The following is a 17,420-nucleotide window of genomic DNA, read 5'->3' as shown; positions in this document are numbered from 1 at the left end:
AAAAGAGTAGATCTGTTTATCTTTACATTTGTGTGTGTGTGTGAAATATACAAGAAAGTAAAAGGATTAAGCCACCGAATGGGAGAGAATATTTTCAAGATGGAAAATGCCAACGAATTGATAACCAGAATATATAAAGAACTCCTGAAATCAAGGAGAACAATACAAATTAATGGAAAAATGGGCCTAAAGCCTGAATAGACAGAAGAAACACAAATTGCTGGTAGACATATGAAAAAATAAATTCCATTAGTAATTAGGAAAATGCAAAATAAGACCACAGATAGTAGACCATTTTCTTTCTCTTCTCTCTCTCTCTCTTTTTTTTTTGGCCGCACCATGCGGCTTGTGGGATCTCGGTTTCCCAACCAGGGATTGAAACCTGTGCCCCCCTGCAGTGGAAGCGTGGAGTGTTAACCGTTGGACCCCCAGGGAAGTCCCGTAGACCATTTTCTACCATTGGTTGCTATGTACTGGCAGGGATGTGAGATCTGGATACACTGCTGGTGGGAATAGACCCATTTTGGAAAATAATTTAGTATATTTTAAAGTTCAACATTTATATTTCTTGTGATCTAGCACTCCTGGCCTAGGTATATACCTGATGAAATGTTTGGTCATGTACACCATGAGATGTATTTAGACATGTTTAAAGCAGCATTATTCTCGTAATAGGAAAAGACTAAATAAACCAGATGTCCATCAGGAGAGGATTGGAACCCCCCAAAAAACAAACCACATACTTTCCCAACATTATACTATACAGATATACAGAATAAACGATAGAAGCCCACAGTATTATAAGTAAAAATTTGAAACATAATGTTGAGTGAAATAAGTCAAGTTGTTCCAGACTGTGAGTGTTTAGCGTTTTTATAAAGCTAAAATTCAGAACATTACAGTGTAGTTATGTGAAAGCATTCAGGCTTTGATCCCAGCCCTTCTTTTTTCTGTTTTTAAACCCATCTTTTGACACTGTGGACTCTTAACTAAGTGTGTTTTCTGTGACCTTGACCAATTCTCTGTTCCTTTCTAAATAAGCTTTTTCTCAATAAGGTCCTTCTTAGCTCTGAATTTATGTACATCTATGAATTCCTAGAATGGGTTTAAGAAATGAGTTTATCCTCGCACATACATGCTCACCTTATTGTACATAGAGAGAACTTAAATGCCATACTTATAATTTGGGCTTTGGAGTCAGAGTAGGAAATAAAATCCTGGCTCTGTCATTTACTACCTATATGACTGTAGGCACATTATGTAAACTTCTAGGAGCTTCAGTTTTCTTATCTGTATACTGAGAATAATCATGATTATCTCTCAAGGTCATTGGGAAGATTAATGGGATAATGTATGTTAACAATACTGAAGCACTGAAAGTGGCAACTGTTATTTTTGGCTTTCTTGTTTGTGTTGGTCTGCCCTAGGTGTTTGCTTTGTCCACACATCCTTATGGCTGCCGAGTGATTCAGAGGATCCTGGAGCACTGTCTCCCTGACCAGACACTCCCTATTTTAGAGGAGCTTCACCAGCACACAGAGCAACTTGTACAGGTAGTGGAGTTGCCAGTAGAGTAACTGCAAACACCTGTGGGCTTTTGTGTTTTCTCAGCACAGGTATCTGTTCCAGAAGAGGTTAATGTGCTTAAAATGCCCATTGAAGCTCTGGGCAAGTTTTCATTTGCACCAGCCTGGTTCGTGTTTTATGAATAGGGGTAATGAGTAGAACCCTGGCCTTGGAGTTGAGATCTGCCTCTGATTCATCAAGAGATCTGCCAAGAACTGTCAAAAGCCAGAACTCTGTCATGGATTAAGCTAGCTGTGGCCACTTAGGCAGGCCATTTAGTCTATCAGTTTCATCTTTGCAAATGAACTAAGTGGATTAGTTGATTTCTTTCTAGTTTTGGTACTTTGTCTTGCTTCTACTAAAATTGTCTCCCGTATCATACTATTTGAACACTTTCTACATAGAGTATGTTGTCCTGAAGCAATTTTTTGGGCAGTGTTTGTTGCTTGTTTTGGTGAGAGATGTGAGATTATAAGTGTATTAAATACTCATTGTAGAAAAGATTGAAAGTACAGAAAGTAGCAGCAGAACAGAAGAAACCACCCATAACCCTGCTGTCCAGAAGCAGGCACATTTGGCATAGGCGCTTCTTAAAAAGCATTATATGTGCACTTTTAATTTTTTACATCTTACAAATACATGTTTCTGCCTTTGTAATTCCTTGCTCACACACACTTATTCTTTCAAAGCATCTTTCTCTTTAGATGAGTATCTCCATTGTGTGCTTGTGATGTTATTTAGTTAGGTGTTGTATTTCCAGTGTTTCTTTGTTAAAGACAGGCGCAGAGACCCATTTGTATATTTCTGTTAGAAAAATACCTCTTTACTCCCACCTACTTTCTCTTCTTTTTTTATTTTTTTTAAATGAGAAGAGGCCTACTTTTTTGTGTATAGTACTTTATGAAGACCCTGACTAGGACCTTTGGGCATAAATATATATATAGAAACATTCCATTGTCTAGTAATAATGTGTTCCTGTTTTGTAATGACAGGGAAAAATTGTCACTACCTATCCATTTAAAAAATTCTTATGTGTTCATTAGTGTTCAGGTAAGCCATCATGGTCTTACAGGAAGATAGGTGTTGATTAGATATAAGGATTTAAGTAACATAGAGCCTGTTTATATATAAATTTAAAAATTTCTCTTGTTGTTTCTCAAATAGGATCAATATGGAAATTATGTAATCCAGCATGTATTGGAGCATGGTCGTCCTGAGGATAAAAGTAAAATTGTAGCAGAAATTCGAGGGAATGTACTTGTATTGAGTCAGCACAAATTTGCAAGGTATGTGCTTTGAATTACTCGGACTATTTTCCAGAAGAGATTATTAAATAGTATTTCAGCTCTAGAGAAATTTTCATACTTCTTTTGTTTTAATGTTTATTTTCCTCAAAGTATACATAGCTAAAAAAGTCAAAGAGTTCTACTACAAAGTATGAAACATAAGACATCTCTTAGTGGGCTCCTCACTCCCCCAGAGTTAGCCACTTTGAAATTTGGGGAATATGTTTCTAAAGCATATACATTTTGTACTTTGGTAAACTGGGTATTTTAGTAACTTACTTGTTTGGAATTGTGAAATGTTCTTTACTCAATTTCCTCTTTGATACCTGAATTAAGGGGCAGGTGACCATATCTATATATAGGCCTTAGTATTTTTAAAAATCTCTTTTCAGTCTTCATATCATACCAGCCCAAGAATAAAATGTACTAGTTATTCCCAGGTTGTGAAAGATGTCTTAGGTAACTTATAAGTGGCAGAGGTTGGAAAAGAAATTGTTGCTTCCCTGGTGGTCCAGTGGCTAAGACTCTGCGCTCCCAATGCAGGGGGCCCGGGTTCGATCCCTGCTCAGGGAACTAGATCCCACATGCTGCAACTAAGAGTTCGCATGCCACAAGTAAAGATCCCGCATGCCACAACTAAGACCAGGTGCAGCCGAATGAATGAATGAATGAATGGCCCTCCAGCGGCTTAGTGGTGTGATATTCTGAGTAGAGTCTGTATATCCTATCATACACATAACATAGTATTCTGTATTTTTGGAATATTTTTCTTCTCTAGTTTTTAAAATAAATTGCAAGGCAGGTGTGACTCATACAACCTTGATGTTTTTAAATTGTTCACTTTTAATTTGTGAAATCTTATAACATTACAGCATGGAAAACAGAGAGAAGAAATAAAAGCACCCACAGATCCAGTGTCTCAACAGCCTAAGCACATCAGGGTCATCTCTTAGACCTTGTATTGCTTTTTTTGGACATTTGCCAGGATCAGGGAAATAGGGGACAGAATCTCTTAGTTCTTTTTTTGGGGTTGCTGTCCTATTTACTTTCTTGTTCAGTGTATTTAATATCTCACTCTTGGATATAGTGTTAAGTATTAATATTATAATAGAGTTGTGTTCTGATAATGACCGAGTAGCTACTTTGGGCCCAATGCTCTCACAGATAACAACTAATAAATTGTTGACAAAATGCCCAAAACTACCTGAAGACATTAGAGAGCAGGGAGATAACCAGAGAGGAGTAGGGGAGGTTGTTGATACTTGGAAGAAGGTTAATTGCACTGGGGAAATTTCCCCGTCTTCCTCCCCATCGTTTTTTTGGGGAGGGGGAGATATATAATTGACATGTAACATCGTGCAAGTTCAAGGTGTACAACGTGTTGGTTTGATACATTTATATGTTGTAATATGATTCCTACAGTAGCATTAGCTGTTATGTCACATAATTATCATGTTTATGTTGAGAACCATTAAGGATCTAGCCTGTTAGCAACTTTGAAATTTATAATACGGTATTGACTATAATTAGGAAAGTGACAAAATGATGACCATGGGAGTGACAAAATGACAGGGGAGAAATCCTGGAAAGAGAACCAGGGAGGAGGAGGAAGCCTAAATTTAAACTTTATAAATATCTGGTTGACTCCTGAACCTCATTTGTATAGGACAAACTCGAGGCAACCCAACCAAGGCTAAAAGAATTGAACTGAGGTTTCATCTGCTGCCTACTACATGGGAGAATTTTGCAGTTTTTGTTCAGCCAAGTTAACTGCGTACAAAAAAAGGGGGGTCGGTGAAGGAGTAACACTCTTAGGAGGAATATGACAGAACTGTTTATACAGTGCATCATTTGCCACGTCTAGATAACAGGAATATGTGGTCTATACTCAAGAAAAAAGAAAAAAACAGAAAAAACCCCAATGAATAGTTTATACCACCCAGATGTTGGAGTTAGCAGAGCAGGATTATAAAGCATTTTATAAAATTATTATATTTTGAAGTAATTAGTATTTAAAATACTCTATTTTAAAGTATTTAAAGTATTATAAAGTATTTTAATTATGCTCAAGGATGTAAAGGAAAATATGCTTGTAATGAAATGGAAAGATAAATGTTAGTAGAGAATTAGAAGCTTTATTATAGAAAGAATAACATGGAAATTATAGAGTAGAAAAATATAACATCTGAAATAAAATTCACTGTATGGCTTCAACAGTAAATTAGAGATAACAGAAGAAGGAGCCAGTAAATTTGAAAATCAAATAATAGAAACAAATCAATTAAACAGATTAGTGACCTTATGACATTTTGGATGGTAATATGGAACACAAAGTAAATTTTTCACTGACTTTGAGTGCATAGGCATGTGCATACACACGTAACTGAAGATATATTGCTCATAATTAATTCTGACACTTACTATTCTGTTTCATTAAAAGAAAAAACCAGTCTCAAATCACTAAGTTGATTTCCTCAGCCGTAAGTGGGTTGGGAACCACAGTTTCAGAAACACTAGAGTAGACTTTAAAGACTGGAACAGGATGGATTGTGTGTTAAGGTGGAAGGAAGCCTTTGGCCAAGTGGGATCCTGATCGGTGATCCTACCAAGTGGTGGTAGCTGATCTACCTGCTTACTTTCTTGGAAGACAGGTCACTGCTGAGGATTCAGTCCTCCACCCAGAAGAATGTGTGTCCTGTCTGCAACCTAGTTTAGTAGAAAATCCTATTCTAATCCTGACCACTTTGTAGGGGAAGCAGGCCTCGGGTGGATGAAGGTACAACTCAGCCAGGCAGTTCTAAAAAGTGGTGAGTTCCTTGCCTGAACATTTGGAGATTGTGACTGGCTTTGTGCTACTGAACCAGCTCAGTAATGTCTTAACTCCCTTTTCTGCTAAGGGAGAAGGCGGTGGCTATTAGGATATTCACTTCCACATGCCACACCTTCAGCTCGTGCTAGAATTGCATAGTACTGTTGGAAGGAAGGTGGGGGTAAAAGTTTTCCCATATTGCTGCTGTATCAGAAGGGAGAGGCTGTTGTCTTAATTAAACCTGATTGATTATCAGATTTGATTTACTCTGTGTATCTTAAGAAGGAAGATCGAAAAAATAGCTGGTAGGATGGTAGTTCTTGGACATTTTTAGTTTGAGAATTTTGTTTTCTAAATAAAAGCATGCGAATAATAAATACTCAGTATGCTAAATCAGGTAACATGGAGAGGGTCCTTTCAGAGCTCCATGGAAGCAACACCCTCTTATGGTTTAAAAACCTCTGGAATAGGGACTTGTTCTGGTGATGGTTATTTGTGATGACTGTTCAATTATTGAGGGGGCTGGCCTTTGAAAGAAGGAGTAAGACACTATCTCTGCTTTTTTGGTGCTTCTGGAGTGGGTATACACATCCTTTTTTCAGCCCTTGAAGGCAAAATTAAGACAAATGGGTGAAATTTCAGGGAAGCATATTTTATTTCAGTATGTAAAGAGTGTTTAACAAGGCCGTTCACTCGTATGGTAGGATGCCCTAGAATCACTTCCAAATCACTGGAAATTCCAAGCAGAGGCTAAATGGCCGTCTTTCAGGATTGTCAGAACAGAGCTTTCTGCATTAGCTAGGTTTGAAAGTTCCTTTTCTACCTGAGTGTCCTATGATCCAGAGCAGCTCTTCCCCCAGTCATGAACTCTTTGCGAGGCCCACCTACCAAATGCTCTCTCAGCGAAGTATTGGCTCCAATAATACAAATACAAAGAATAAGTATTGTTCTTGTTCTTTGACATCACACAACTTCCTCATACCCACAGAGCCACAGATGCAGAGTAGTGCTGACTTAACAAAACCAAACATTCACGAGTAGTCAGTCACTCCTGGATGGTGAGTGCCCTTGAGCATGGCCGGGTGTAATTTCATCAGCTGCTACAGTCCCTCTGGATTGTAGAAGAACTCTGATTTAATGTAACCACATTTCTTTTTTTCCTTTCCCAAGATTATATATCTGTGAAGTGTTTAGAAATGCAGACATTCCTGGGGGTTCTTCTTGTTCTTCAGAGGCAGCATGAAGTAGTTGAATGAGGGCTTTGGTTCCTGCATGTATCTTCCTTCACCCAATAAGTCTGTAGACCAAGCCTGTAGTGCCAGGCTCTGTGCTTGGCACTAGGGATCTAGATGTAAGTGAGACTTGTTCCTGGCCTCATTAAGGTCACAGAGGTGAGCAAAGAATTGATAGATTCTGATACCTGTTGAAATTATGCTCATTAACCAATTCAGCAGTTAACCAGTCTTGTGAACCTTCACTTACCTGGGCTTGTTACCCTCACCTGTTAGAGAGTTGGGTCTGGTATCCTCCAAGACCTGGTCTCGGCCATGGTTCACATTGGAAGTCACAGATGGCAAAGGTAGAGTCTCATAGAGCCAAACAGATCAAGAATTAATCTTCTAAAGATATTAAGAGCTCTTTTGCTGCTGATCCTGAGGTCAGGGCAGAGGCCAGACAAGCACAGCCTAACAGGGTCCCTCTAAGGGTTGTCCCTGGATTTATCTTATTACAGCAATGTTGTGGAGAAGTGTGTCACTCATGCCTCCCGTACGGAGCGCGCTGTGCTCATCGACGAGGTGTGCACCATGAATGATGGTCCCCACAGTGCCTTATACACCATGATGAAGGACCAGTACGCCAACTATGTGGTCCAGAAGATGATTGATGTGGCAGAGCCAGCCCAGAGGAAGATCGTCATGCATAAGGTAGGCCAGTTTGTACAGATCTCAACCAGAGAGAAAGTGCAGGGCCCTTGGTTCTTCTCATTTCTGAAATGCAAAGGAGGGTGGACATCTTGCTTCTTTGTGCAGAGTTTGTCACTGGATTGTGTCTCATGCTATGCTTCTTTTTCCTTTTATCTGGAATGGCCATTATCCCTGTGTTTGCCAGCCCTCTATCAGTAACTCACTGGCGTGAGTGTTAAACTCAGTCTTTGTGAGGGAGTCCCCTCCCCGATCTTAAGCCCATGTTTCTACCCCTTGGCTCCTATGAGACCAGCTTCTCAGTTCAGCAAATCAACCTGCTTGCCTTATTTCCTTTCCTCCCTCTTCCCTTTCATCATTCATTCCACCACCGTTTACTGAATGAGCGCCTGCCCAGGGCAGCGCCTGGCCTGGCGCGTTGACCTGGTGCCCACTGTGTGCCAGACGTCAGCACAGAGATGGCCGAGACTGAGCTCTGCCCACAGAGCACGCGTGGGGAAGGGTGACGGGAAGCAGTGGTGAGACGTGAGAGCACGTGCCCGAGGCTTTGAGGGGAGGCTTTGCAGGAGGAGAAGTCTGGGCTACAGAGGAGTTAGGAAAAAAGGGACAGAAATCTGAACTGTTGGGTGCTGTGAGTGGGAGCTGGCACAGAAAGCACGTGAAGAGGCCAGTGGCCTCAGAGCAGTCGTGGAGCAGGTCCAGCGGGCCCCACACAGACCACGGGGCCCGGGAAGCCTGACCAGCCCACAGGCAGGTGTGCCGCACTGTGTCTGCGCTAGGCAGTGCCGTGAGCCTTCAGGTGCTGCTGATCTGAACCCTCAGCCTTTGGGCTCTGAACTCACTCAGCCCTTCTCGATGGAGGGGATGGCCGTGGTCTGGCAATGATGAGCCACTTGCCCTCTCTGAGAACAAAGTTCAGTAATGAGAATCTTTGTTACGGACTCGAGTTCTGAGCCAGACAAGGCACCCACCACTTCCAGTTCAAAACGGAACACAACAGAACACTGCGCTGGTGTCAGCAATGGCAATTGAAGGCTGGGGAGTCCAAAGTCCTTAAGCCGTGAGACTCAGATAGACATGTCAAGACGCTGGTGAAGGCAGAGGGAATGTTGGAGACACACGGCATGTTGGGAGTTCATTCATTCATTCAACAAATAGTTAACAAGCACGCATGCTCTACAGCAAGCACTCCTTTACCAGGGCACTGTGTTGGTAGACACAACAGTGTCGTAGATGGTTACACCGATGCTGGGGAAGTGCTGGGGAGAGCTGTGGGAGAATGTGGAGGGTGCCTCTTCTAATGTGGGGTGCAGAGAAGGCTCCCCAAGAGAGTGACATCGGAATAAAGCCCTGAACCTTTTCCAGGCAGAGGGAACCTAGAGCTTGAAGGTTTGGAAGCAGGAGACAAGACAGTGTATTTGAAGAAGTACAGCAACTCCAGTGGGATGGGACTGTGGTGCCAGAATCACATTTATGTTTCAAATAATGGTCCTGGCTGATGAGTAACTTGGAGGAGGGGAGGCAGCGGGAGATGAGGCAGTGAGGACTGGACAGGGGACTGTTAGAATAGTTCAGCATTTCCTTTAAATCAAGTGAAAAATGGAGTTCAACAATGTCGTACATGCACGTGTGTTGTTAGTTTTTTGTCTGGAAGAGGACAGGTGTAAAGGTTAAGTGGTCTCACCAGTGAGCCAGTGAGCCAGTCCTGGGGAGAGACAGGTGAATGAATTGAATTTCACTTAGTTTCTAAAAGAAGAGCTACCAAAAGCAAGGGGTTTTGGAGCCTCCAGTTCTAGTGACCAAAACATCAGCTGTGTATAGAGTCCAGACTGCAACCCAAATGAAAGTGTGGCATCCTTTCTATAGATGAATTTAGGAAGGTTAGGCAAATGGTCTGGGTCACACAGCTCAGAATTCGAGCCAAGGACTGTGAATAGTTTTCCAGACAGGCTCCTAGGTGAGAATATAATAGCTGGTACAGGTCTGTGTCCTGTGTGGGGTGCAGAAATGGTTTCTAGCGCCACTTGATCCTTCTTTGCTTTGAGGGCACAACGAAACAGACAAAACAGTCTGCCTAGAGCGCTCAGGCTTGAGAGCACCCGTCTTCCCTGTACACTTTCCTGCGTTTTGAGTACAAGCGCGAGCTGCGATGGGGAAGCAGGTTAATGTGGTGGGTCTTCACCGTCTGTGTGGACGGTTGGTGGTTATGCAAATGATTGTGAACACAGCGTGTTACGTGCTGTAGCTGAGGTATGTAGGAGGCTCCATGAACTGACAGAAGAGGAAAGGGGGTCGCAGAGAGGAAGCGCCTCCCGAGTTGCCTGGGATGCACAGGACTCGCAGACGGGGTCTGCCCAGAGAACAGAAGAGGTGCTCGTAGGGCTGATCCGAGCGTGCTCGGAGAGGGTGAAGGGTGAGACTGGAGCAGAGCCATGAGAGACAGTGGGGAGAAGAAGAATTTCTGGAGGGAAAAAAAAAAAAGAATTTCTGGTGGAGCCAGACAGTGGGGTTCCCATACCTCTGCTGTCCCTTATTAGCCATTTGACTTTAGTTGAGTGACTTACCTACTGTGCCTCCATTTTTTCGTCAGTGAAATGGGGATAATCACACCTCTCTTATGAAGCTTCAAAATGTACTGTGCTTGGCTTATGTTAGTCATTTTTATTGTCATCATTAGTAGCTTTTTGTGATTCTCTATGAACTGGAGAATAGGGTCAGGTCGTGAGCACAAGATTCATGGTGCCCAGAAAGAAACCCCCGCTGCTCAGGAGAGCTGAGGTGCCTTGCGAGGGACCAGAGGGGCCAAAAGCCTCCTTGAGGGCGACGCAGTGCAGGCGGTGGTGGACGGTGTGATTGTCAGTCTTGGGATGCACTTTCTCCACATACTGTTCTGGAAGTGGTCTGTGGCTGTCTGACCTCCAGAGCTCTCACGTCCTGCCTCAGCACTTAGGCTAGGAGCTGCTCCCCTCATCTGTTCGGTCAGTGCAGCCTGAGAATTCAGGGGCTCGGGTTGAGCCAGTGAAAGGTGTTGCTTATGAGGCGTGCGTGCTGGCGGGCGCCCTGTGGTGCCTGGGAGCAGGTTACCCAGGAGCCCGCCCGAACCTGCCTCAGGCCAGAGTGACGCGGACTCTGCTTTCTCCCCAGATCCGGCCCCACATCGCGACTCTTCGCAAGTACACTTACGGCAAGCACATTCTGGCCAAGCTGGAGAAATACTACATGAAGAATGGCGTTGACTTAGGGCCCATCTGTGGCCCCCCTAATGGTATTATCTGAGGCAGTGTCTCCCCCCTCCCCTTGTTCCCACTGACCTCACTGGCCCACTGGTGAATCCAACCAGCAACCAGAAATGTTCTAGTGTAGAATCTGAAATGGGTAAATGGTTGCTCCAGGATTACCCTCTCCTCCCAAAAAAGGAATCAAATCCACAAGTGGAAAAGCCTTTGTAAATTTGTTTAATTTTATTACGCATAACATGTACTAATTATTTTTTTTAATTGACTAATTGCCCTGTTGTTTTACTGGTGTATAGGATACTTGTACATAGGTAACCAATGTACATGGGAGGCCACATATTTTGTTCAACGTTGTATCTATATTCCACATGTGGAAACTTTCAGGGTGGTTGGTTTAACAAAAAAGTTAAAAAAAAAAAAAAGAAAAAAGGTTTTTAACTCATTTGCCTCGCTGGCAAGTTTTGCAAATAGCTCTTCCCCAACTCCTCATTTTAGTAAAAAAGAAAAACAAACAAAAAAACCTGAGAAGTTTGAATTTTAGTTAAATGACCCCAAACTGGCATTTAACAATGTTTATAAAAAAAAATATATATATATATATATATAAAATGAAAATCATTTCAGAGTTGCTAAAGCTTCAGTTTATGACATTAAGTTTATGAAACTTCTAAAAATTGCCTTTTTTGGAGACTACTATGCCGAAGAAAATAGTGTAGTCTGTTTTGTGAGGAGGAGATGTGAGCACCCAGAATGTCTTTCAAGGCCAGGCGGGTATAACTGTTTACTGCCTACTGGATTTTTTTCTGTTAACATTGAAAGGCAAAATCTGATTATTTAGCATGAGAAAAAAAAAAAATCCAACTCTGCTTTTGGTCTTGCTTCTATAAATATATAGTGTATACTTGGTGTAGACTTTGCATATATACAAATTTGTAGTATTTTCTTGTTTTGATGTCTAATCTGTATCTATAATGTACCCTAGTAGTCGAACATACTTTTGATTGTACAATTGTACATTTGTATACCTGTAATGTAAATGTGGAGAAGTTTGAATCAACATAAACACGTTTTTTGGTAAGAAAAGAAAATTAGCCAGCCCTGTGCATTCAGTGTATATTCACACCTTTTATGGTCGTAGCATATAGTGTTGTATATTGTAAATTGTAATTTCAACCAGAAGTAAATTTTTTTTTCTTTTGAAGGAATAAATGTTCTTTATACAGCCTAGTTAACTTTTAAAAAGAAAAAAATAGCTTGGTTTTATTTGTCACCTAGTCAGATAGTAGCAAGATCCTTTCTAAATGTTATTCAAGATGATTCAGTTCATACTAGTGGTTTTGTTTTTTTTTAATCCTAAAAAAGTAATGTTTTGCTTATTTTGTGACAGTCAAAAGGACGTGCAAAGTTCAGCCCCGCCCTAACTTTCCTTACAATCAGAGCCCCTCTCACCTTGTAAAGTGTGAATTGCCCCTTTTTGTACAGAAGATGAACTGTATTTTGCATTTTGTCTACTTGTAAGTGAATGTAACATACTGTCAATTTTCCTTGTTTGAATATAGAATTGTAACACTACACGGTGTACATTTCCAGAGCCTTGTGTATATTTCCAATGAACTTTTTTGCAAGCACACTTGTAACCATATGTGTATAATTAACAAACCTGTGTATGCTTATGCCTGGGCAACTATTTTTTGTAACTCTTGTGTAGATTGTCTCTAAACAATGTGTGATCTTTATTTTGAAAAATACAGAACTTTGGAATCTGAGTTTGTGCTTTATTATTATTTTTTTTCAATATAGTGCCCCAGGACAGACAGCCCTTTCCTTGTTTGTCCCTCTTTGTTTCTGCTTGTTTTGTTCTGTGTTTTGTTTCAAAATCAAAGGCATAACCACATTAATCAGGATGTCCAACTGCTATTGAAAAATCAGAATATTCGCCTTCCTGGGCCCAGAGTCTGTACACACATCACGGGGCGCGTTCTCAAAAAGCCTGAGCCCCACGATCTGCCTGGTTCTCTGCGGTGCTCTTCATTCACCTCTGGCCTCTGCACCATTTGTGGGCCCAGGGTCTAGATTAGAATTCAACAGATTACGAATGTCTCCCGGCCAAGTGTTGGCTCCTAATTTTCTGAGGCAGGGCGGTAGGTAAGGCATCTGTCCAGGCCTCCCTGCCCTGAGGCCCCCTTTCCTCTCCTCTGTCTGGGCTGCTCCTGTCCACACCCTGCCCTTCCGGGCCCACACACCAGGGCCGGCCCAGGCTGGCCCATTATCCTAGGTTGCTCATCTTAGCATCGCATAAGGGACCTCTTCCAGCTTTGAGTTCAGGAGGCTCTAGCTCACTGAGGTACCTGTCACCTGTGCCTTAAGATGCCCACCTTCCCTTCTTTACCACCTTTTGCTTCAGAAGCAGCTTTGGCAAGAAACCACCACTGAAACTTAGACGAATGTTGGTGCTGAAAGTGAAGCGTCAGGGTGCGTGCAGAAGGGACTTTGCATGGTCCCCTCCCAAGGGTGAGGGACGGTCACTAACAGGCCCCGTGGGTCCTGGGAAGAAAAGGACAGAAAAGTAGCTGAGCTAATGGAGGTTTCAAGTCCAGGACCTGATTTTGCCTTAGTGACTGTAATCGGGTCATTCCCCAACCTTCTTCCCAGGCCGTAGCTGTCGTGGGCCTGCCAGAGAGAGACAGCATGCTGGAGGTGGCTCTGGAATCAGACCAAGGTTCAAATATGGTTCCCACTACTCATTGTGTGGGCTGGTGTTACTTCACCCAATGTTTAACCGAATCCCTTGCTGGAAATTGATGGAAGGCGATATCGTGTATGTGAAGTGGTTCTCACATCACGTCATGGAAAGTCATAGCCATTAGAGGGTTATGGTTTTACTGGACCCTTGCAGAGGCCATGTACAAATTAGGCAAAGCAGGAGGCTTGGATTTCTTTCCCTTCCATGGGCCTACTGTCTTTGTGTCCTTGAGATGGTAATTTTGCCTGTCTGAGCCTCAGTTTCCTCTTCTATAAGATTGGAGTAATACCTCACGGAGCTGAAGTAAGATGGAATTGTTAATAAACGTGTCAAGTGCCTGGCACTTGTGTGAGGCACTCGTGCAGGTTTGCTTCTTTTCCACCTGGACTATTTATACTTGGACTTTGTAATTTGGGGTTTTTTTTTTTTTTTTTCCCTCTCTCCCTTTATTCTTAGCATTTAGTGTAATGTTTTGTGTTTGTGTTTTTAGTGGTAACAAAGCAAGGTGCTAGTGATACCTCCCGCACCTTACTTCCATCCTGTGTCTTTGAGGCCTGGGGAGGCTTTGCAGTCAGACAAATACAGGGTTTAATCCCAATTGCCTTTTATTACCTGGGTCATCTCTCTGAGGCCCAGTTTTCTTCTCTGTGAAATCTGGGAAAAATAGTACTTTATGTCCAAGGTTGGTTGTGAGGATGAAATTACAAGGCTTAGCAGAATGCCTGGCACATTGGCATAATAAATGAATGGTATTTATTGTTTTTTTACCTTTTTTTTTTTTTTTTTTAATTTTATTTATTTATTTATTTATGGCTGTGTTGGGTCTTCGTTTCTGTGCGAGGGCTTTCTCTAGTTGTGGCAAGTGGGGGCCACTCTTCATCGCGGTGCGCGGGCCTTTCACTATTGGCCTCTCTTGTTGCGGAGCACAGGCTCCAGACGCGCAGGCTCAGCAATTGTGGCTCACGGGCCTAGTCGCTCCGCGGCATGTGGGATCTTCCCAGACCAGGGCTCGAACCCGTGTCCCCTGCATTGGCAGGCAGATTCTCAACCACTGCGCCACCAGGGAAGCCCTGTTTTTTTACCTTTAAAATCACTCATCCAATGGCTGTGCACAGGTTTTGGGGAACAAAACAATGCTTGTCCATTATGTACAGAAGTTTACGTAAAGTCGTTTGTCACGAACCATCTCTGTGCCAGGCACCCAAGAGATGGTTTTTACATGTTCTCTCATTCCTCACAACAGTCCTGCAAGAAATGTGGTGGTCCTCATCGTGTAGATATGGAGACAGGTTCTGGGTTCTGATGCAAGTCTTTGGGTCAGACCAATGCTCGGCCTGAGGCTTTTTCCCTTGGTGCCTCATGTGAGGGATTGGGGCTGCGGTGGACCCCTCCCTCTGCAGGACTGGGTTTCAGGGAGCAGGCTGAACCTCCTCATTTTACCAACTGCTAACGAGTCTACCCAAGGATGTGAGGTCCTGGGCTGCTGCCATGTAGATACCCGCATTCTTGATCTCTTCCAGAGACCCTCCAACATGGATTCCTCACACTCTGTATAATAATCCTTTGCCTAGTCACAGGGCTTTACAGTTTACAGAGCACATTCATATTTGTGATGACTTTGATCCTCTTGAAAGCCTTAGGGAGTAAGGTAAGGTAGATGTTATCCGCCCATTATTCAGATGAGGTGTTTGGGACCCAAGACACGCAATGAGTTAATAACCAAGTTAAGGATTTTATCTGAAGTTTCCTGACTCCAAGTTCAGTGCTCTATCCATGCTATCTTACTCTTGCCACCTTCCATCAGCTCCAAGGATAGCTGGTCTCTCTAGTTGGGTTTCCAGAGAAGTGTGAGGCACTGGATAGTTAGGCATTTTGTGGGGAGGAAACCTGTGACTTCATGTAGTTGCCAGCTGTAGCCACACGAGGGTGCTGCTGCCTAAAGAAAGCATAGAGGCTTAAGGGCTCAAGGCTCCAAGGTCAGGGCTTGGGATGTTTTTCCCCTGGCTTGAGGGGCTCCGGAGTGAAGAGTCCCATCTCATCCGGAGACCTGAGGTCTGGCATCTGCTCTAAGACTAAGCTTCCCCACTTCCCTCCCTCTGGCTTGGGATGGCAGGGTATGGTCACGGATCTGGCTCACAGACCCTAGCTTTGCCTTTGCCTCACTGTGTAACCCCTGGCAAATCAGTTTCCCCAACTGTCACCTGGCGTGGTAGCCCAGCCCTGCCACCCTCACAGGGCTGGTATGAGGTCAGATGGTTGGGGCTGAGGAGGGTGGCCCCATGCCTCTGTTAACGTGACCCGAGGCCCTGGTGTCTCTTTGGGGGCTACATCTCTGGCTTATGCATCAAGCTTTCAAACAATGAAAATGTCCAAGTCTTTTTATGACCCAGAGCTGCCTAGCTTCAAATCCCAGCTTTACCAGCCCTCTGTGACCTTTGTGAGTCATTTAACCTCTTATTATGGGATAATAATAGCCCTACTTCATAGGGCACACTGGAAGGATTTGGCACATAGCAGGGCACATAGCAAGTCACACATAAAAGTTGTTACTATTATTATTATTGCCTCCAATTTTCCCCTGCTATGTTTGGGGCCCTTGGAATTTTCACTAAGGGTGACTATTTATCCTCCAAACTCGGAAAATTTTAAGCATTGAAGTCATTGCACTGAATTATTACCTCATATGGAGACAGCCTCCCAGGTGGCCCGGCTTCCTGATGTTCTTACCCTTGTGTATTCTGTGTGGAATAAGGCTGCCTGGAAGTAACAAGACATTATGAAAAGGGTGGGGTATGACTTCTGAGGCTGGGCCACACAGGACACTGTAGCTCCAGCTTGCTCCTCTGGGATACGTTGTAGGACACTCTGTGGCAAGGCCTGTGATGAGGACTTGAGGGCCCCTGCTGTTGACTGGGGTTAACTCGCCAGTCACACTTGCCATCTTGCAAGCAGAGCCTGGAGCCCCCTTCAAGCCTTCAATGACTGTAAGCCTGGCTGACATCCTGACTGCAGGCTCATGAGAGACCCCAAACCAGAACCACCCCTCTCAGCTACCCCTGAACTCCTGACCCACAGAAACCGGATGAGATAGTCAATGTTTATCGCTGTTTTAAGCTGCTGGGCTGGGGGTCATTTGTTACACAGCAATAGATAACTAATACACAGCACAAGAACTGGTGTAGCCCAGGACGGTTCTGGGCACATCAGAAGGCCCATTTCTCATTTCTCCGGTGAGGCACATGCTGCCCTGCTCTGTCCTGGCCTTGGAGAGCCTGTTTCTGCCCCTGGCCACCACACCCCCACCAGCTGCCCCTCACCAGGATTCTGGGAAACTTCCTGGTTCTCCTCAGAGCCCAGGGTGGAGACATGTCTTTGGGTGGGGCTGCACCAGGGACTCCCAGGAAGCCACAGTTGTCCTGTGCCAGAGCTGCCTCAGCCTCTGCCTTTCAGGCCCAGTGGAGAGTTCCCCGGCCCACACCCCTTAGGCCTGGAGTGGACCAAGCCGAGAATGACTGAAAAATAGTGGATATTTGAGTTGTGACTATGGGTCTTGCCCTGAGCTGGGTGCTGCCCTGTGTTACGTTGTTCACCTGCCTCAAACTCTGGGAGGGGGGAGCAGTTACTTTAACTTCTACGGGAAGAAAAGTGGCCCCAGGTCACTGGCCAGGAAGTGTCAGAGCCAGAATTTGACCCCAGAGTCCCCCAGGCCTCTCCTCAGAGCCCAGGGGCCAGAGTCCCCCCCACTTTTGCCCTCTGCCATGCCCCTTCCCAGGGCCCCTTGCAGGAAGCTGGGAATTAAGTTTGGTGTCCCCAGATCTGATCCATTTGCAGATGAGAAGACTGAGGCCCAGGGCAAGG

General features: G+C 43.8%; 1 protein-coding gene and 1 non-coding gene across 18 annotated transcripts in view; both read left to right on the top strand.

Moving 5' to 3' along the window:
* PUM1 (pumilio RNA binding family member 1) overlaps positions 1-12,585 on the top strand; it is a 128,983-nt gene extending 116,398 nt beyond the window's left edge. For 16 of the 17 annotated variants that reach the window (XM_059917613.1, XM_059917624.1, XM_059917604.1 and 13 more), the window contains 4 exons: positions 1,428-1,553; positions 2,731-2,852; positions 7,394-7,586; positions 10,728-12,585. In XM_059917613.1, the coding sequence (XP_059773596.1) occupies positions 1,428-1,553; positions 2,731-2,852; positions 7,394-7,586; positions 10,728-10,859 (573 nt within the window). In that variant the 3' untranslated portion in view covers positions 10,860-12,585. The remainder of the gene's footprint in view (positions 1-1,427; positions 1,554-2,730; positions 2,853-7,393; positions 7,587-10,727) is intronic. The other variant, XM_059917595.1, reaches the window with a different exon arrangement.
* On the top strand, positions 8,458-8,542 carry LOC132354779 (small nucleolar RNA SNORD103/SNORD85). Its single transcript, XR_009499402.1, has one exon. It is a non-coding gene; the product is annotated as a small nucleolar RNA SNORD103/SNORD85 (small nucleolar RNA).
* Positions 12,586-17,420: the final 4,835 nt, after the last annotated feature.

Source organism: Balaenoptera ricei, chromosome 1, assembly GCF_028023285.1.
Source record: "Balaenoptera ricei isolate mBalRic1 chromosome 1, mBalRic1.hap2, whole genome shotgun sequence".
NCBI classification, from domain to species: domain Eukaryota; kingdom Metazoa; phylum Chordata; class Mammalia; order Artiodactyla; family Balaenopteridae; genus Balaenoptera; species Balaenoptera ricei.
Note: the sequence above shows the minus strand (reverse complement) of the source record. Positions and strands in the feature narration are given on the sequence as shown.